This window comes from Pecten maximus, chromosome 5 (genome assembly GCF_902652985.1).
Source record: "Pecten maximus chromosome 5, xPecMax1.1, whole genome shotgun sequence".
NCBI classification, from domain to species: Eukaryota; Metazoa; Mollusca; class Bivalvia; order Pectinida; family Pectinidae; genus Pecten; species Pecten maximus.
Window position 1 is genome coordinate 42,641,031 of NC_047019.1, and position 23,017 is coordinate 42,664,047.

A 23,017-nucleotide genomic window follows, 5' to 3' on the forward strand; every position below is an offset into this window, starting at 1 on the left:
GTTCGAGAGCGCATGCGATCATTAGGTTGACAAGAGCAGAAGACAATACACAAATTTTGAGTTTGTTGTGGTGTCATACAGGACAAATACATGCGAGGATCACAAAATCTGTGCTGGTATACATCTCGAAAAATATGAAGAGGAGAAATGCTGACTGCGGCAAGCTACGACGCCTTCCAAAGCGAAGCAAAATAACGGAAGGTTTCTACGGAAGGTACATTCCCCATTTCAATATGGCAGCAAGCTGAACTGCAAAATTATCATATGGAGACAATTTTGACAGATATTCTGCTGAAGCCAAAACTGTCAACAAAATATGTATTGTATGTTAAAATATTTTGACTTTCTGACCATAACCACAGCGATCCTGCACCACACTACACTGTTGTTTGTCCTAAATACACTTAATATTCTCACTATACGAGACCGTTTGCATTAATTCGGTCCATGTTGCAACATCACATGGAAATCAGCTGCTGTCTTACCGTTAATCCGCGAGTAGCAAGCTGATAATGCTTGACAGTCATGTTTGTTGTAAGTTGACAAAAAAGATGTGCAAGTTTCATGAATATGCTCATATGATGACCATTGCTGTAATCAAATCGCTATTAATTAATGTGTAGATATCCATATTTCAGCACAATACAATATAGCATGGTGTTTGAAGCAGTATGAACCTAGAGTAAATGTTGTAGTATTGGATTTAAAAAAGTTTTTTGAGATTTATTTTAGATATATTGTAATAACTTTATTAAAAAATCCTAAAAATTGTGATTGTACATGTGGTATGCAGCTTGTACACAACACCTGATTACTTACAATGGTCACCATGACAGTTATATACCTGCCCTTTATCATAATTTAGTAGTCCAGATCTGTTTTAATGATTTAAACAAATGACATTTCAATGAATATTGAGGTGGCACTTTTTATTTTGATTTGATTTTGACATTCAAACAACAAACAAACAAACTGTAGACCTATCATTACAAAAAATATTGATGTATTGTCAATTCTCATCTTCCCATATGATAAAGATTCTTTTTTTTCAGAGAATTGATGCAAAGGTAGACACTGAAAAAAATTCACCAACCACTTTAAATAACCCTCTCATGCCTCTGCAATTCCCCCCACAGGAATTCAATGTTAGCGTCATGACTGACAGAATTGGTCATAAATTAAATAAATAAGAATAATAATAGCTGTGGCAAAACCTGTTTATGATGATAAAATTGTTATTTTACAGGATATCTCTGTCTTTAACTCTTCCTTTCAATTTTCGCAAGTCGAGAGCAGCCATTTTGCCTATGGCTGTATTGTGTAATACACAAAACAAATACCCCCAGATTTCTGAAAAAAACATCCTTTTGGTTTATTTTCACGTTGATTGGCTTCTTTTGCTGTAAACAATGATTCAATCTTGCAAAAAAAGTCCAACAAGAAGTATCTTCAAAAAAGAAAATGGACAAAGTTGACATTGTTGTATATTTTGAGAAGAAAAAAAAAAGAACAAAACAAGTGACAGTCAATGCAAGACAGCTATAAAAAGAATGACCATAGTGATAATGTTACACTATGTTGTCAAATTTGGCAAGAATCATGTCATCAATAGGTAGAGTCAGCTGCATATTTTGTAGTTTTGTAACTCACTTCTCTAAAATAGCAAACCTATTTGAACATACATACCTATAAAGAAACAGTTTTCCATTTTCCAATAACTGATAAACAAAATTGTTTTTCTAACAGTCAGTTGCATTATAATCAGACTGGTTTTTGTACATGGATGTGTATGAACTATCTTCTGGTTATAGGGATTTGCAATTTCAGTATTAAAATGCAGACACACTTTGAAGAAAGGAAAATACATTATATTGGAAATAATTAACACTAACTAACTTACTTAAAATGGTAAAATTAAACCATTTTAAATGTAGGGCATAGACCTAGGAATTTCATTACAGAAGTAGTATAGGTTCATGTTTACCTGTGATCACTTTTTAACGTCAGGATGCCTTTGGTACCTGCCGTTATAGTCGTGATGGGAAAATGTTGTTAGTGACACTTTTGTTTTTTCCAGCTAACAATTCCTCTTTTCTGTCATACAAATGATATACATCCGCAGCCTAATATAGTTCCTATTTTGATAGCAGTTATTGACACGATTCAACTGATGTAAACCGTATTTACTGCAATTATTTGAAATGAATGTTTGATGTTCTAGACTATTTTAGAGTATAAATATAAACATTTTCCTCGTCAGTATATGCAATTTTGTTGGCGTAGGATTACGTAGTTCTGTCTCGATCCTGCCTTGAAAACGAAAGTAAAAAAAATCAGTTTGATCGTCGTGGAAATTTACATGCATTCACAGAGAAACTATCCACATGTCTTAGACTCATATGTTCATCCTGAGTTCATATGCAGGAACATTTATTATAAGCCTAAAACCAACCCTATTTACGTAGTCAAATGCACCCGAACATTCCACGAGATAACTTCAGCTGTCACGTGACTCATCACAAGTCCAACGACCGTTCGCAGTTTCATATTCATTTGTATGTCGCTATAATACGCAAGAAATATCACCAGGAATTGAAGGCAGGTTGTAACAAACTACATTGCCGTTTTTCGTGAGGATTTTATTAAATAAGGTTATTATTTGTTTATTTGAAAATAATCTAATGATTATGATCCATGACTGATGTACTGGCGTCGATGTCAAAATGTCAACGGACAACGCGACTGTAATTTTCTATCAGAGTTAAAATATGTTACTAGGGGTCATAAAATAGATGTTTGCTAGGCCTAATTAACATCTTATAGTATAAATATAAAATAAAAAAAAACTTAGGCTGTGTACATCTTTGATTGTACAACATGTTCTGTTAATAAACCGATTTGTCAATTTGAGTAAGAAGATTGAAATTTTTCGCTTTATTACTTTGCAGCACTTTTCTGTACCTGAAGTTTCTAATGGTTTGGGCCCTTGTGCTGATGGCAGATTTCATCTTGGAATTTCGTTTTGAGTACCTGTGGCCATTTTGGCTTCTAGTCAGGAGTGTGTATGATTCATTCAAATACCAAGGATTGGTACGTATTGTATCTATTTATTATTTGGTAAAGTCATTACTTTTTGTGTTATTTAGAATTTGAATGTGTTAATTCCAATTGAATTTACTACATTATTGTTGTAATGTATTGAAATTGGTGGGGTATACATACTTCACCTTCATTTCACTTTTGCCTATGGTTATGAGAGCATGGCTAGTCTTGTCTTGCAGCTGCTACCGAGTATGAAAGCGTATACATAAGGTCATTGGCAAAATCAAGGTCATTTTAGATGGTTGTTTCATATAAGGGTCCACTGTATACCATTACTCACCTCTTCTCATGATTTCTTCATGATCATCAGCCAGACTTTGTTGAGTAGGAACATGAAGATGGCAAGTAGGAGCAGAAACAGAAATAACAAATTAAACATCTATGTATCTGGAAAAGACTCTACTGGCTGGACGACACTGCATTGAGTTCATCCATAGACATTCATATTGGTTCATGATGATGTGGGAAAGTTAGAGATTACCTGTCATCAGTGGGTAATTTCCTGGTTTTGATTGAAATTATAAAAGAGTTCTGGCTCTGGTATTGATTCTCGCATTATTAGCCCACCATCATTAGATAATGGGCTATTCAAATGGTCCGTAAACAATCCTTGTTATCATTATTTTATGAAAAGTACCAGAGGGATATTCCTCAAACTTCATGTGTAGGTTCCTCTTGGTCCCTAGTTGTGCCATTTGAAGTAAGATTTTTGATCAGAAAAAATAAAATGGCCCACAGGTGGCAATCTTGGATTTTGAGAATTGAAGTTTGTCTTCACTATATGTCTAGTAGTATTTCTGAAACTTTATGTGTAGGGGATGTTCCCCTTGGTCCCCAGTTATGCCAATTGAATTTGGATTTTTGATAAAAAAACCACTAAATGGCTGATAGATGTCCATCAAGGATTTTAAGAATCGATGTTTGTCATCACTCTTTCTTTAAAAGTTCTTGAGGGATATTCCTCAAACTTCATGTGTAGGTGTCTTGGTCCTTAGTTGTGCCTTATGAATTTAGATTTTGGATCAGAAAAGCAAAATGGCTGACAGACGGCCATCTTGGATTTTGATAATTGAAGTTTGTTATCACTATTTCTTGAAAAGTACTGGAGGGATATTATCAGATTAGTAAGAGAAAAAAAAGAAAGAAGTGAAAAGTAGAGAGAAGATCAGTCTGAAATAGAACCAATAAAGATCATTCATTGGTGGGTGCCAAGACCCTTCTGGGATCTCCTGTATCATCATTAGGGTATAGATTCCATCATTCAATATATTTTTGTTAATATATGATATTTATATATATATATATATGTGTAACAGAAACAAAGAGTCTGAGAAACTTCCATGTGAAGAAGCTAGCCCTATGACTAAATAATGTTGATGATTTGTCATTCCCTCGTGGCGAGCTGGCAAGGGATCTCTACCGACTTCATAGCGGTCCAATTATTCTTAAACCTCATACACTTACAGCCATCATCTTTTGTACGAGTTTGCATTTCAATCACATGGAGTCAAATGAAGCCACTGATGTATGCTATTAATTGATCGTCTACTACCAACTTTATTAATGATCCAATTTTCCTGAAACTTCTTACACTTACTCACAATTACCATCATATCTCTGTACAAGTTTGTGTTTTAACCACTTTGTTTAAAAAATTGGTCATTGTTACTGTGATAGAGTTTCACCATCCTCACTCTAAAGACTTCATTAATGATACCATTTTTCCTGAATCTTCATGCACTGACTCACAATGCAATTCTATCATCTCTTTACAAGTTGGCATTTCAACCATTAGTGGTAAAAAATGAGGTCAATGATGTTACAATTAAAATTTTTAGGTCAATGGTCTGCCAACTTCAATAATGACCTAATTTTCCTGAAACTTCATACCATACTCTTTACAACTGTCATTTTTGTAGGAAATTGAATTTCAGCCACCTGGGGTCTAATTGAGGTCAGTGCTACTATAAATAGATTGTCAACATCCTCTCTCTACCAACTTTCATTAATTACCTGATTGTCTTGATCAGAAATTTAATACACTTGTACAGCCATCACTTGTTGCTTAAGTTAAGGTTTCACCCACCTGGGCTTAAAATTGAGGGATCATCCTTTGTACAAGGTTTCACCCACCTGGGACCAAAATTGAGTCCATTAATTATTGTTACCGGTAATATAACTAGATTTCTAATGTTCTTGCTCTACAAACTTCATTAATTTTCTCACAGTCCTGGAAGCTTAAGTCTTACCCCATTTTACTTGCAACCATCATACTTTGGGCAAATTTAGGTTTTAGTCTCCTCGGGTAAAAATTGCTGATAGTCTTGATCTGCTACTATAAATAGATGTTCAACATCCTTACTCTACTAGGATTGAAATTGAAGTTGCTTTTACTTTTACCTTCATCATCCTCGCTCTACCAGTCTTGTTAATTTTCAAACTCTTGCTCAAAAATATTATCAGTTGTTATGCTATTTAATAGTGTTTTTGTGAGCAACATATTTAGTGAAGAGAACATTATTATCTTTTTCTTGTATAGGTCAATGTTGAATAGCAACAGGATTTGTGTCACTTAAAGTATACAAGAAATCAGAATTTCAATCAAAGATGTGCAGGACATTTAACTTTTCTTACACTCTTCTATGATGAAATATTTTGTCATATCCTAACCTGGACTAATGAATATGCCAACAAGCACAGTTGTGGTTGAATGAAAGACTTGGGAAATGTACATGTAGTGTCCCAAAACTGGCAGCCATATCATGTCTACATGATTGTCAGATGATAATACATGATGATGTGTTATGTACATGATATACTGGTCGTTCGATATCTACCTATAACATTTATAGTCTAGGGGGAAGTAACTTTTCCGGATATTGTCAGGGCATCCATTAACCCGAGACCTCGGGTCAAAGACGTAGCAAAATTTAATTTGACGCACGACTTTTGCATGCCATGCGTCAATCTGATGCTTCACATTTTGACCACCACTGTAATTAGTCTATGTGTTGTCCAATACCCAGGCTTAACAAAGGGTATATTTGCTATGGTCAGAGACACTAATTAGTAGAATACCCCAAGGAGTCAATTAAAAGAGCCACTCAACTGTGACTAATCCAACTGTTGCTGCTGATTGCCAAATTGGGGCACAGGTGAAGTATCCACTGTACCTACCTGTAGTGGCCGATCTGCACTTTGTTCTAAGCAATAACATTTAAATGATTGAAATAAGTAAGCTATAGAAGAGTCCCATCCCAACAAATAAATGTAACATATGTTTTTGATAACTTCTAAGTATGTACATAACAAGAATGAGATCGTAAGCAGGCCTAGTTTGCAGCATGCCAACACAGGCGACAGCCATTTTGTTGTTAACCTGAATAACCTTACATGACCTCGATCTGCAGTTCATTTGAAAGGGTGGGAAGCGTAAATCATTCATGTTACATTTTGGCGGCAAATATGATAACAGGATTAGCATACAAAAATTACCTCTAGAGGCTGAGCAGATTAAAAAAAAGATAAAAAAAAATAAAAAGATGGTTTTACAAATTATGCTTAACCAATGTAACACATTTAAACATAATTTCAGCAAGAAAACTGTGATACAAGTCTTTTTGTTAAAAGAAATTTATTTCAGTTATTCAAATTAAATAAAAAAAAATAATTATGTTTTAATTGTACTTAATTCAAACAAAAAAAATACATTGTATAATTAAAAGAAAAGTGTAAATTTTAAAAATACTTTTATTTATTTAATAAAAACACATATTAGATAATAAATTAAGATGAACTAAATTCTTTTGAATATAATTTTTGAAAAAAGACATTTTTATCAGTTTGCATTTGGAAACGATTAACCGTCAAGTTTGAGAATTTCACATTTTGACTCTCAGGATTTTGATTTGACTCTCAGGATTTCAGAGCTGAGGGTCACTGACTCTTGAGATTTTAATCCTACTGGATGCCCTGTATTGTGTTTGATTTTATATTTCGTTTTATTAGTTTGTCCTGATAAATGTATCCGTTAAATGTTTTTGTTGGTTGTTATTATTGTTGGAGAAAATGGAGTAAAATAAAAATGATGTACCTTATGATAGTAAATCCACACGTACATGTTTTAGAAGGAAAACCTCTCAGCCAAGCCCCCCCATGGTCATGCATGGTAAAATGCAAAATCAATTCATCATCACATTTTTTTCCTGAAAAGTCTCAAAAAGCCCAAGGTCATGATATTATTAGGGCAGTATATGTAACTGTAGCTAATTAGCTATATATAGCTATGCTTGGATAAATGGCTATCTAATGACCATATGCATGTTGTCCTACATTCAAGTCACAGGCTAGGGATCAAATGTGATAAAAATCTTTTATACAATTTAAACAAATTCTCAATAACCAAGGAGCCAATAAGGTCATCATATTGGTTGTAGTATGCTTTGATGATGTTAAAAAGATATGATTTGCTCAAATAAACCTACTTTCATGGTTGCAGGGGTCAATAGATCTTCTTAATAAAGAATTTATCCTAGAGTGGAACGATAAATCATGTGCACACATGTACATGTACATACAGATAAAAATTGATATTCTGCATTATAAATGTAAACAGTGCAGTATATTGTTTATAGTAATCTTATGACCCATATAATTATAAGTTTCTTCTCAATAACCAAGTATTTCAGCATCATGTTATCAGACTAGTTGCATACTAGGATATATATACCTATAAAAATTCCAATTGTTGTCTAAATTCTTTTGGTTATGAAATAGATTTACAGTGTTGATTTTCCTTTATGATTAACGGAAACACTAAGCTAGTGTACCAGTATTTTGTAGGTAAAATAAATAATTTATAGCTTGCACACATATATAACTGTTTAATTGTGATCATTGGGCTTTTGCAATATATTGCATTTAAAAATTGGCACCAATACCCAGCGCTTTTATCTAACTAGCCATCCAAGTTATGTTGAAAGAAAATTATTAAGTGCACTGTATGCTTTACATTATAACAAACCTCATATTCTCATTCAGAGGACTCAAGTGGTCTTATAAGAACACTGAAAACATCTTTGGTGTAACCATAAAATCAGCATCTGGATGACATTACAAAACATATAGCTTTGTTACTCAACTAAGTATATATCTATGTGTCTAAAAAAAAATTTAAGTGTAGGGGTAGATGATGTAAATCTAATTCTCCTCTATTCTATTTTTAACTTGGTCAAACACAGCCAGAGTTGCAATAGCTTCATAATGCAAATAAATCACCTAATTAGTGTTTGATATGATGCATTTTATTTGCATTTCCAATAATGATGTGCTTTAAAATTTGTAGTTGCAAACTCCTAAAAGCCCACAAAGTATACAAAATAGTGGGGGAAATACAAACTTGCACACAAAATTTGAAAAATAATGTGATGAATAGTCCAATCTGAATCACTTGAGTTAGGTATGCATGTACAGTACAATGTAGCTAGCTATAGGTACATTGTAAAAGAACATATAATATCTTATTTTGTTGGGAGTTGAATTGAAACTTGAAGGGGAATGATATGGCAAAAGGGGCTATAGATTTGTACTGTTTCTCCTTCATCTTTAAGGCCTAAAGATGTTTAGTTCTTCATCTACAAAGCCTAAAGATATTTTGAACTGTTTCTCATTCATTTTAAATAAATTTAGAAGGCATCTAGGTTAATTGTAAGGAAAATACTGTACTGTTAGATTATTTGTTAGATATCTCCAGGTTTTTTACCAATGGAGTTCATGTTGTTTTGTTTTTCTTTGCAGGCTTTTTCAGTGTTCTTTGTGTGTATCGCAGTAACTTCAGATGTCATTTGCTACCTCTTTATTCCTGTACAGTGGCTATTCTTTGCGGCCAGTACATATGTTTGGGTACAATATGTATGGCATACAGGTAAGCTATGATTGATACTCGTTGAATAAATTCAAAGATATGACCTGCTTTTCTATGTAGCTACATTTGCATTATTGAATACATGTATTAATACAGTTTAATCAGTTAGATATATACAATTGATCTGTTTATCAGGCTGTTCGTCTTGATTTATGCATAATTTAGTAATATTAGTAGTATGTCCTGTGAATCCAATGAAATCGGAGGAATACAGGTGTTGCATAACTTCAAAGTATGCTATAGTACACGTCATAATCATCAGTCCCAAAAGATAAGTGTAATTTGAAACCTTGTGTTACTTTTGAACATACTGGATTACATGTGTGGTCTTCACTCAATCTCTGTTGTTGAGGCCACTAAGAGACATATTTGTCTGCTAAAATCAATCGAATTATAGTGTAGGCAACATCTGTAGAACATGCAGCAGAAAGGCCCCGGATTGTCATTGATTTCTTTGGATAAACCTAAGGTGAAAAGGTCAGCACAGTAGTGCTCCTAACAGTAACCAGCGGCAACACATTCATCTCTATAATTAGAGACGAGATTGTTGTACAAAAACCAGGATGCATTGCCATCCATGTTGTTTTCTAGTATCTAATTAATATAAATAATGACCATATTGGCATTACCAGTAAATTGGGAATTGCACAAGCCGTGTTTATCACCTAACATTTATTTCAATGGATAGAAGATATATCCATCATCTGCTTCATCAGGAATTAATACAGGTTACTGAAAACTTATGTCTCAGATTTTTTATGTGTCATGTCATCTTCCATAGTTCAGTTTACTCAAGATGATAAATTATTCTATTTTCATAAAACTTGTGCACAATTTGAACACAATTGAACATGTGATTAATTTGATTTGTTGATGGTTTCCTGCACAGTAGCTTGGTAAACTACCCCAATACTTTTATGAAACTTTAACTTACATACACATGTATGTATCTTATATACAAATAAAAGGGCTGTCCATTGAATTTAATTAAATATCCAAATATATTAGAATGTCTTAATTTTACTCTGTGACTTCTGGGGTTATTCTCTCTGTGAAGCAACTTTGTGTATTTGATATATGAATGTATACATTTTAATTTTGTAATTTTGGTTCCAAAAGTATAAGGAAAACAGTTTTGAAGTTCATTACCTGAAGAAAGATGACTTGACAAACAAAGCTTCTTCCATAATGATACATGTGAAAAAGATAATTCAACTGGCTAATTTCATATCAGTTTGAAAAGAAGAAAAAACAGTTTTGATTTCTTTCTACTAATCTCAACAACAGGTAGATCATGTTAAATTTGATAGTAGAATATTAGCTTAATCAAAGCAAAAATATAGTTAAATTTGATAGTAGAATATTAGATTAATCAAAGCGAAAATATAGTATACTATTCAGTTTCCAAAAAGTGTCTAATTTAGATTGGAATTACATATACTGTAAAATGAAATAATTCATTTCTCTGTATGTAGGCATTTCATTTGTTATTTATGTACAATCTTACATTTTAAGTATATTTAAAATGAGGACCCTTAATTATAAGTTTGCTTAATATCCAAAATATTTTAACTTTGTCTGCTTTAATTATTGTCATACCACAATTTGAAAGGACTGCGTAGTAATTATAATTTGGAATTGGTAAAGCTTGAAATCCATGTCTCATGGCTATTTTCTCTGAATTTTATAATGCAAACTTGAAGTATTAATTCAGTGCAATGTCATTGTAAATGAAGAATTCATCCAATTTGCTATTTTCCAAGAGGGTGTATTATTCTTGTAATTGATGGATACAGGCCTATGTATGCTGTATATTTTTATGGAAGACTGGAAGAGGCCGCTCCCTACTTCTGATATCAATTAAAGACCATCCAAAATTCCAAATACATTGTACTGACAAAAATCTGCATTTGCTAAAAAGATTTTTTAATACAAATTTTTAAAGTTTCAAAACACGGACAGCATATTAATGTCTTTTTTCCCGGTCAGTTTTTAGTAATATCAAAACATGTTTACATTTTCATACCTTTAAAATTTGATTTGATTATATTCAGAAATTTCTGTAGAAAGCCCAGGTAGGGCATCAACTCCTTTTTACATGCATAACTGTATAGAGTCATTACTTTTTATTTTGCAGAAAGAGGAATTTGTCTTCCTACAGTATCACTATGGTTGCTGTTTGTATACATAGAGGCTTCTGTCAGACTGAGGGAGTTCAAAAGTTTACCATTTAATTTAGATCTCTGTAGACCATTCGCTGCTCATTGGTAAGAATTGCTGTTGATATCACATCTTTACTCAAATTGAAATCAAATATTGTAAACTCATTATCTGTAGAAAATATCTTCAAAATAATAAACAATTCATTTAACTGTAATAAAAAAAAAACTAGAAAAAACATAGAAGATACAAATGCATCGGCAGATTTATTGCAACAAAATAGAAATTTTTTATTGAAAGTTTCGTTCAATAACCATTACCATTTACAGAGATTTTAATGTCTATAATGGGCAATGCTTGTTCTTCAATTTACAATAAAGACACAGTATAGATTTTAGATAATTGAGTAAAAACGGCTGGTTAAAACTAATCATTTTACATCCTAATAAAGTGCCATGATAGTGCCTGTCAGCTAACATCATTACAGGAATACATTACCAGTCACTAAAGAGAACATGTATATGATTTACAGTGATATAACAATCAGTATTGATGTTGTTCAGTTTAGATCAGATCCAATGTCATTATCTTTCTCATACACAAGGAGCGTTATGATAAATGTGCTCAGCTTTTAGCTCCTATATTCTGTGATGTTATGTTGTGTCTGCACTTTATCTGGTCGGGGCTGTCTCCTACACTTTTTGTCACTAGAACTTTATACTTAAGGAATGATGACTTCAACTAATAGGTAATGTTTAGTGTTTCATGTACCAAAACTAAGTCACTCTGACTTACATTTTGACCTTTGACCTACATCAAAGTCAAAGTTTGTCAAAGTTTCATTTCCCACAGTACTTGTCACATGCGCTAGTACATGGTTTCACCTATGAGGCAGTGTGGCATGTACTAAAACAAGTCACTGAGACCTATTTTGACCTAGACCTACATCAAAGAAAAAAATCTCCAGACTGTATCTCTAACATTATTTGTCACTGGAATTCATTCTAAGGGCAAACGTTCAGCTAGGTGAGGCAGTGTGTCATGTATCAAAAGAAAGTCACTCTGACCTACATTTTGACCTTTGACCTACATTGAAGAAAAACAATTTGTCTTGACTTTTGTTCCTAAACAAATTTATTATCTGTGCATTTTTGGCTTATAACTTCACATCGGATGTGGACTGTAATTTGCTGAAAATTGTCTTAAGTAAGAAAGTTTTTATTTTATGACTCCATATTAGCATTGACTGAAAATTAAACCTCACATTTATGTCTACCATGAATGACAGAACTATGAATAATAATATAATTATATTTTACTTTCAGTATTGGTTATCCAGTTGTCACTTTAGGTTTTGGATTTAAAAGTTACATATCATACAAAATGAGATTGGTAAGTATATTTTGATAATGTTCTGTATTTACTATTTTTTCGTTAATGGTAAATATATTTTATATTGTTCTGTATTTACTATTTTTTCTTTAATCTCTACCTAAATTATATACATGTAGGTGAAGTATTTTATTATACCATACTGTTGTCAGTATACATGCTATTGGATACCATGTAGCATTGGTTACATCCTTTCACTAGACTCTGTTTTTGATCTGTATATTAATGCTTCTTTGCATGCAAAAATATCATCTGAGTTCACATTCTAGGGTAAAAATCAAGGTCACAATTACCCTAAATATATAGAATTTTAGTGTTGTCATGTCATGATCATTTCTTATCCATTTATTTCTGAAACTTTGTGTACATCTACATGCAACTTTACACACAATATGATAAATTCATAATAATTATGATAGCAAATGTTTTGATAATTCAATTAGTTATGTACATTTTTATTTTTTACAGAGAAAACAGAAAGAAGTACAGAGACAGAATGACTTTTATATAAATTTAATACAGAAGGCTCTGCCACCAGAGCTGCAAAGCCAGTATATTGAAAAGCAAAAAGGTAAGTTCTTAGGTGAGGAGAGGAAGGTTGAACAGTGGCATATGATGTCACTAATCAAGACCAAGGTCAGCTTATGCCATACTGTGATGTCCAGCGTCTATCCATCAACAAGTGACCACAGATCAGAATTTAACCAAATTTGGTAGAAAGCATTCCTATATGGCTGGGATTGGTGTCGTGGTGTGGCGTACGTTGTCCATCCGTCCGGCTGTCAGGTGTCAACTTTTTCCTTTAAACAACTTCTTCTGAATATCCATGAGGCACAAAGACCTGATATTGGTCCTGTAGCATGCTGTGGTGAATGGCTACAAAGTTCAAATGAATGACCTTGATCTACATTCAAGGTCACAGGGTCAAATTGGCTAAAATCTTTAAACAACTTCTTCTCTATAACCAAAAGGCCCAGTGACTTGATATTAGGCCTGTAGCATGCTTGGGTGAAGGGCTGCAGAGCTTGTTTAAATGAAAGACCTTGACCTATATTCAAGGTCACATGAGTCAGATTTGCTTAATTCTTTACTGGATGATTTTTCCATAGCCAAGAGCCCTGATATTAGGCAAATGGCGTGCTGGAATGAAAGATTAAAAAAATTATTGACTTGAATAAACCTAGTCTACTCTGATATTTGAATAAAGTGGTAATCAGCATAGTTTCTACTGAAATGACCTAGATCAACTTCAAAGTTGCTGTATAACCAGGTGAGCGATACAGGCCCATTGGGCCTCTTGTTTACACAGTAATTGTATGATTTTCTGTTATCCTGATACAGGATAACAGCGTATTAGTGCTTATGGGCAGTAAGGACATTCTATACAGGATTACAGTGTATTGGTGTGTGTGGGCTGTAGGGATGTACTACACAGGATTACAATGTATTTGTTTGTGTGGGCCACAGGGACATTATATACAGGATTACAATGTTTTAATGTGTGTGGGCCGTAGGGACGTACTACACAGGATTGCAATGTATTAGTGTGTTGGGGCTGTAGGGATGTACTACACAGGATTTTTGAAAATAGTGTGTTATTGTGTGTGGGCCGTAAGGACATTCTATACAAGATTACAATGTATTTGTTTGTGTGGACCATAGGGACATTCTATACAAGATTAAAATGTATTAGTGTGTGTGGGATGTATGGATGTACTACACAGGATTACAATCTATTTGTTAGTGTGGGCCATAGGGACATTCTATACAGGATTACAATGTATTTGTTTGTGGGGGCTGTAGGGACGTACTACACAGGATTACAATGTATTTGTTGGTGTGGGCCATAGGGACATTCTATACAGGATTACAATGTATTTGTTTGTGGGGGCTGTAGGGACGTACTACACAGGATTACAGTGTATTAGTGGGGGCCATGGGGATATTCTATACAGGATTACAATGTATTTGTTTGTGGGGGCTGTAGGGACGTACTACACAGGATTACAGTGTATTAGTGGGGGCCATGGGGATATTCTATACAGGATTAGTGTATTGGTGTTTGGGGACATTCTGCATGTTAACATATTTGAATATTAAGGGGAAGTGATCATGATGAAACAGCAACTATGAGTTAAAAATTGTGACAGTAAAAATATTTGCGTTTTCAGCTTTACCATCAAAATCAGAGGAGGATGTAATCTCAAATGGTGTGGCAGGTGGGAAAAAGTCGGGCAGACACGATGATGAAAAAGAAATAAAGCGCCCAAACAAAGTCGTAGATGAGAATGAAGATGACAACATAGAATTTATAGAGCAAAGTTTACCAAAGAATTCGTCCAAAGCAGATGTCAATAGCTTTGATGAAATTGCTGACAATATATCCAATGACCAACAGAGTAAATTCAGATCATCAAATAGTATTAGCAAGACACAAGTCAGTAAGCTGAATACAAGCAAGGAAAGCAACAAAAAAGGCAAAAATTATAACAAAGAGGCTCCACCAGCTACATTTAGTAATAACAAAGATGAAGTCATTTTAAGGTAAGAAATCAAAGTAATTCCTTATGGCATATAGATTAGGCCACCATTACTTCACAGATTGCCCTTCATCCTTGGTCTATCATCTATCCTTCGGACAAGTTTTATTATCCCAGAAAAGGATCATCTTGAAATTTCTCATATATTTGCTATGGTGCCTTATTCCTGCACTTTGCAATGTGAGATTTATTAGAAACTAATTACATGACCAACAGACATCTTGGATTCTGAAAGCTAAGGTTGGTTAGACATGTGCATATTTCTCAAAAAAAAAAAAAAAAAAAAAACAACAGGAACATCTATCTGAATGTTCCGTAGATGCCTTTTGTACATTGCAATTTGGAACATAATACCATAAAGATGACCAAAAGGTAGCTATATCTATAGCTTGCAGCACAAGTGATGTTTTTTAAGAATGTATAGCAGAGTTCTATTTTTAAGCTGACCAGAAATTGTGTATGGATGTTCATCTTGGATTTGGAGAGTAAAAACACTTTGTACGTTGTATTTCAAATAATGTACATTACATGGATCTTTCTAATATCTCACATTTAAGTTCTCTGCGGTTCCTGTGTCATTTTAGGTTTTGAGAGTTGTAGTTTGTACTAACTATTCTATATAATAGATTAAATAAAATCCTGTCAGACTGAAAGAAGAATTTCACACAATTTTTAATAGCATTTTACCTCAGGATTTATTTACTATTGGTATTATTTTCAATATATGATAAACAGGTCAGATATAAACTTTGCCCTATTGAATATCATATAATAGTTAGTGCAAAGATTCTGATTGGATCTGTGCTTAGAACCATTAAATATCGTATAATAGTGTGTGCATATTTAATATTTGTATGATGCATATTATTCATTAAACTTGTTTCATACCATATTGATTTTATTTGCAGACTGGAGAGCGATATTAAAAAAATGAAAGTAGACCTCCAGACAAGTCGAAATTGTGAACAGGAACTTCGAACACAGATAGGCTCTTTTATGGGTGGTGAAAAATCCATGAGATCCGAACTTTACCAGTTACAGGAAGATAATGAAAGTCTTCAAAATAAGTATGTATTTCAGTAAACACAATATTGACGATGAAAAGTTTAATGTATTTTCTGCAGTTTCGCTCAGCCACTTCTTTTTTCAGCTATAGTGTATCTGTATACCGTGACTTATCACCGTTCTGTAATAAAACAAGGGTATTCTTCATTTGATGTCACTTAAAGTATATTTAGTCACAATAGCATTGTATTGTCAGAGGCAAGGGCATTATTTTTGTATTTAGAAACATAAGGTCTTTGAATTCAGTTTTGACTTGAGATGGTGAAGGGTATAGAGGATAGAAGTGTAGGTTGGGAACATTCAAAGTATTGATATTCATTGATAAAATGTGTTTTAAGATTTAAATACCACAGAATGCAATTGAGATTTGGATAGAATAAAGAGTATGTTTTGATAAGAATATTACCATTTTTTTCAGACTCCATAATCTTGTCACAAGCAGGCAGCAAGACAAACAGAGCATTATCTTACTAGAAAAGAAACTCAATGAGGAAAGGAAAGGCAGAGCAGGAATAGAATTACAATTAACTTCAGAACGGAAAGCTAAAAAGGCAGAGGAGGCAGCTGCAGCTCGGGCAGTTGCCATGGCAGCAGCAGCCAGGTATGTCTATATACTCTTGTGTGCTGTTCAATTTAATTATAAAGCATAAATACTCTACATATTATATATATATGTTTAGGGGCTGTCATAGCTTAGTCTGTTAGAGTGCTGGCAATGTAATCTCAAAACGAAGATCGGAGGTGCGAGGTTTGATGCTCCACCCATTCAGTTTCTGTATTTCAGGAAGCTGAGAAACCGACCAGTCTGTGCTATCATGGTTGTGTCCTTGGGCAAGAAACACACTTTACACTACTTGCTCTGGATTGCATGTGACAAGCCTCCCATATGTTTCCAGTTTCAGTTTGTAACAAAATAACTTGAAGATTTAAGTAGTTAAAGGATTCTTATTAGTCCATAGGTTAAGGATTCTAATTATAATTAGTCTATAGGTATTACACCAGACAGCAAAAACTTGTTATATAAGGGACCGAAGATGAGTAGGTATAACTGGATAACAATACGGTTAGATTTTTAACAATGATAGCATAGTGACAGCTAATGCCCGCCAATGTCCACTGAAGATTCTATAAATACAATAAAGCTAGACATGACTCGGGACACGATAGGCTAAAGCTATGAATGGCTTTGCCGAATGGCTGTACGTTGATGGTAATAAAATACTAATGATACATACTTGACCTTGGGGCTACAAGCTGTATAGATATATACAAATGGGCTAACAGTGAGTAGGGAGAAAGATTAAGACGATCGACAAAGAATCATGAGACAGAATTTGACCAGCGACCAAAGGGGCGCGACTTACGTAGATTGACTATAGACAACTTTGACGGACTTAAAGAGTATATCGAACTAACCTAGCTAAGAACGAACCAAGTAATACTGACTTTAACCAACCAATTTGAGCCTTACAAGTGATTGTATTACAAATTTCAACAAACTTTTATTTACTTCCAATGCAATATGTCATATGGATTGGACATCAGACTAAGCCTATGTAAGTCCTTTCTGAGAAGGGATATTCCTCATTTCCCATATGTTGTTCAGTATAATCCTGGCTGTTCACAGGGTGATTAATCCAGTAAGCAAACTGTACAGATTCTGTTTGAAAGTACTATATACATGTATTGATAATGTTCAAGCAATCTAGAATGAATTTGCCTTGTAAATACCCAACTAGGAGTACATGATGGAATTTATAGATTATTAAACAGGTGGTCAAGAAGCAAATATGTTTGAAAGAAGAAGGACTACGGCTATTGCTATAATGTACATTTAAGAAATTATAGTATCAGTTGTGTTCTCACTAATACTTTAAGCACATGCATGAACACTGTCCAACACTTCATAACTTACTTAGGTACATAACAAACAAAGCCAATGTCAGATGATTTTAATCAGGCTGTCCCAAATATTATGTGTACATGCAGGTTTGGATAAAGTCAAGGCTCAATGTTCACTTATGAATGGTGTACTAGTTAATATAATCTTAATGACAAGAGAACTGACCAAAGGTAAAGGTAAAATCTTTTTACCTATAAACATTTTGTGATGACATATTACCAAAGATGGTTATATATACTCAAAGAAAGGACGTGATGAAAGGTAAACTACTAAATGTTATTGGGTCAAATGTCAAATTGGTAAGTCTATTGTGCTGAGTGAAAGAATATACTAATGAGATCATTCATATCATTTCAGGGGTGAATGCACAGAGTCCTGCAAAGCCAGACAGAAAAATATTGAGAATGATATTAAACTGCTCAAACAAAACCTCAAAGTTCGTGAAGAACAATTTCGACAGCTAGAATATGAGAATCAGGTGATTATAAAAGTCTTTATTATTCATTTTGCAAGGTTATTTCAAATCTTCATTCACACATAAATATTATAAGTAATTCAGTTTAGTTACATAATGTAAGCAGCTACTGTTACTTTGGTTATTTGTTTGACAAGGTCCATCAATGATATTGTTGTGATAGAATATTGATGTCATTTAGGACAGTGAATTTGGAAGATGGTACTTGTGATAATGAGCTAGTGTGCTGTGATGAAATGTCAATAGTTGTATTGAAAACCTGTATTCTAATTTTAGTCCCTTCATCAATATAAAGAGGCACAGACAGAAACGGATGTGCTAATGTCTGCTCTGTCAGCCATGCAGGATAAAAATACACATCTAGAAAACAGCTTGAGTGCAGAAACAAGGATCAAGCTGGACTTGTTCTCAGCATTAGGGGAAGCCAAGAGACAGATAGAAATACTCAAAAGTAAGTCCTCCACAGTTGTCCTGGTGCCTTTTGGAGTTGCACTTAGTTTCACCGATTGGTCCCATTCTGGACTTTGCTCATATGTAGGTGTATATGAATAATGTGTATACTCTTACATTAGTAACTTTGTGACTGGTAGATATAGGTAAAATGAATACCACATACTTATTCTATGAAAAGTGATTGAAAAATATCACTTTTTCTGATATTTTCACTAGTGAAAAATTAAGATTTGCTCTCCGTCATGTCATATGACATCATAATGCAAGATTGAATACATAACGTCATGATTTGGCGTACATTTGTGAGTCGTTGACAGGGGCCTCCGAGTTCTGGGAGAGATTAGAGCTGCCTCGGTATATTTTGCTATAAAATGTAATAAGTAGAATAACTAACAGTATCTACATTCTTCAGTAATACCAAATAAATTTCACTCGCTTGCCTAATATTTTGATATTTTTCACTCGTGAAAAATATCAAAATATAAGCCCAACTCGTGAAATATATTTGGTATTACTGAAGACACTGTAAGATATCCTCTATATCTTTATAACAAAGTAACACAAATGACAAAGGAAGACAATTGTATGACTGGTGCCCTGACTGGGCCTCAAACTTGTAATCTACAGCACCTAAGCACCTATCTAGAAATACCAATTGCTTATACTACTGTGCCACATTCGTACTTCAATGGTGCAGTGATGGTTGGCCCAATACGTATACCCTGACGTGATCATAGTCACAAATCATCTATTAGATGATATGAATATTCCGGGATCAATTGATGCGAATTGTACACATATAACATGTTTTACTTTTACAGATTTAGTAGCTGAAAAAGATAAAGAAGTTGCAGATTTGAAGTCAAAGGTGACAGAGGCAATGGCCATAAACATGATGCCTTCCTCCACAACAGTGAATGGATGTGGTATGGAAACAACCTCAACTTCACCATTATACTCATCAAACTACAAGAAGGACAACAGCATGGTTATCAAATCCAACCTCAACCCTCACGCCACAGATTACACGCCTAAAACTACCAGTATCTAAATAACAAAGCCACTCTTACTGAAACCTGCATTAAGGTTATGGCAGTTCTTTAAACATTCAAATTCTTGCAACTTTATTTCTTTAATAACAATTTATTGTTGTTCAATGTTGGTGAAAATTCTTATTGTTTACAAAAGTTGTGATAATTTGAAATTTTTGAGAACTCTAAAACTGATGGAGGCTTCTTCATGGACGTTTGGTTAGGCAGGTAATGCTGCCTTGTATGGACATTTCATATTTTAGTCTTCATAATGCCGACTGCCTCCCACATACTTTATGTTGTTACACTAAATAGTTTATACTACAATCGTAGCAGTATTTAAGATATACATTTGTATGTTTGGTTATCTCCAATCTATTCAGCTTGTTAAGAGTGCATGCTATTTTGACCTAGGAAAAGTACAATGGCTTGTAAAGGGGAAGATTCCCTACAGATGTCACTATGTCAATACTGCCATATTTATATTAAAGATTTGAGAGAAATCTGTCTCGTATTTGCATGGAAACACATGCAAAGCTTGTGAGATTTTGTTTATTAAAGCTGAAGTTTTATAATTTAAAATGGATTCTCATCAATTCCAAATACTGGTTGTATTTACCTTTGTAAGGCTAAACATTCATGTTTAAACTGTATGTGTGACTGATCAGATTGTTATATGTTTAATAATGTTCTGAAAGCTGTTCTACAGGTGTTTACCATACGATATTATATCAACTTTAAACTGCCCTACTTGATAGAGGTTTCTCTCAGAGCTAAGAAATTATATGCAGAATAATTCCAATTTTTTGACCAAAGGTAAAAGATGCATATGTTGATTTGAAGATAAATGCATTCATTTCAATTAATTGATCTGTGGATTAATCTTTAAAGTCTTACTTTAGCAAGACACACCTTATTCAGGCCATCATACATATAATTTTCTAAATGGTAAAATTAGTACTTAGATTTTTATCCACAGATAAATTCTCAAAAAGTGTTTGGCATATTTTGATTCCTTTTACTGCTCTCACAGAACTTTTTATTTTCCCCAAGAAATGCAATTCTTTAATTGACAATGTAAATGTCATTTATTGTGCAACATCTGTATCTGATGCACTATTGGATTCCTTTAATGTTTTTGTGTTATTGATTCAATGAGGTTATGTGAAGACATTTGTTATATACAATAATACTATAGACACATGAAGACTACATTCAGAGCAGCTATTTTATTTCACATTTACCAGCAAATTACACATGGTTAGTACATGTACCACTTTAGTTCTACAAAATAAATTGTTCATTTCAGTTTAAAAGCTGTTTTTCCCCCTTCAAATTTATTCAATGTACAAATTTAACTTTTGAGAAACAGTATCTCTGGCAGTAACTATCAGATGTCGCCCTTTATTTCTTTGGGGGATGGATGAAGTCGGATTAGGTGGTTTGGGGGAAAGATTTCTGTTCTTTTGTGCTCCTGATAAAATATCTTGTACTGTAGAGGTAAACTTTGATATTGTTTTTATATTGTTCAGTATTTTGTGTTCATACTACCAGGGTAGTTTGTTCTTTGACAGTTTATGCTGACATATTAATATGTAGTGTAACTTTTTAAAATAATTTTAATAAGTTCAGAATTTAATACCATTTATGTATTGATTTTAAAGTATGGAAGAACCACAGAACTTTTGTTATAATTCTGTACATACAAAGCTAGGAGTTTATAAAATCACAAATTTCAATCAATACATTGCTGGCTTCTCACTGAGCATTACTGCTGAAATTGGTGTTTTATTTTAGTTTTGAAGTGAGAATTGAGTAACTGTATAAGGTATTTAGCTTTGAATCAGATTAATAATGTAACATTATTATGATACACAAATCAGTAAAAAATTACTTGTTAGGCAATGTTTAGCCTATTCCTGGCCAATTTTCACTACAGTATTTGTAGTTGAGCACATGTTGGCACTACATTTCACTGTTAATTTTGCCACAGCTTGCATTCATTTAGCCTTTCTTCCTGGTTTTACTGAGGGTTTAGGGTTAAAGTAATGTTCAACTAACATACTTATTTTTGTAGCTTTAACAATATTTTAACTAATATGTTTAAGTTCTGAATTGTTTATGAATTATTTAAAAGACATGTTTAAGAGTACAAAACTGCAGAACTTGTCAAGCAGATTTTATTTTTGATGAAGGAAAAAACAAATTTAATTCACACTAACACCGGCTTTCAAACTTCAATTTTCCACTCTTTAAACACATACTATCATAATAGTAAGATTTGTTTTTGATGTTTATGCATCAAAACATTTCTTATAATTAGGCTACTTTGAAGGCAAATGTCCATTCACTATAAATGCTTATTAGGTATTGTTTTGTAATCCCATGGTATACATCTGTGGTATGTTTTTGCTTGATGTACTAGTTTTTGTGTGTTAACACATTTATTGTTATAGTAACTTGATGAGAAACATGATGGTAATGACATTGTCAGTCATTGTATTACTAGGCCTAGAGCCAATGCATGACAAGTAAGTCTATATTGTACTGGAAGGCTTTTCAACAGACATTAGTCTCATAGAGGGCTGCTTTTTTTGCTGTTTAAAGTGAAAAAAGTAAGAAAAGAAAGGTATTACTACAAAAAGTGCCCTATCTTGCTGCCAAGATTAAAAGCTAGCAATTTTAATTGTGTTTCTGTCTTCTGTTGGTGTTTCAATTAAGATGTCTTTCATATCCAAGTATGTTTCTAAGCAGGAAAAAAAAATTGGAGACAGTACATGTTGAAGTTGTAGATACTCCAGGATTTAATCCATAGTTGATAACTAGACAGAATTAGATTCAAAACAACTATGTAGTTGAGGTCAAATTTCAGTATCTAATATGAAAAAAAAGCAACACCAGATAGTGGAGTATGAGCAACAGATGATACTGAAGTATGAGCAACAACGGATAGTGGGGACGAGCAACACCGGA

At 33.5% G+C, this 23,017-nt stretch overlaps 1 protein-coding gene across 1 annotated transcript; it reads left to right on the forward strand.

The window, feature by feature from the left end:
• Positions 1–17: 17 nt before the first annotated feature.
• LOC117328093 (macoilin-1-like) lies at positions 18–22,730 on the forward strand. The gene is made up of 12 exons (XM_033885447.1): positions 18–214; positions 2,949–3,090; positions 8,899–9,025; positions 11,163–11,292; positions 12,511–12,577; positions 13,046–13,148; positions 14,749–15,121; positions 16,026–16,184; positions 16,601–16,783; positions 18,443–18,563; positions 18,837–19,011; positions 19,835–22,730. The coding sequence occupies exons 1-12, from the start codon at positions 135–137 to the stop codon at positions 20,062–20,064; spliced, it is 1,890 nt and encodes a 629-aa protein (XP_033741338.1). The 5' UTR covers positions 18–134; the 3' UTR covers positions 20,065–22,730.
• Positions 22,731–23,017: the final 287 nt, after the last annotated feature.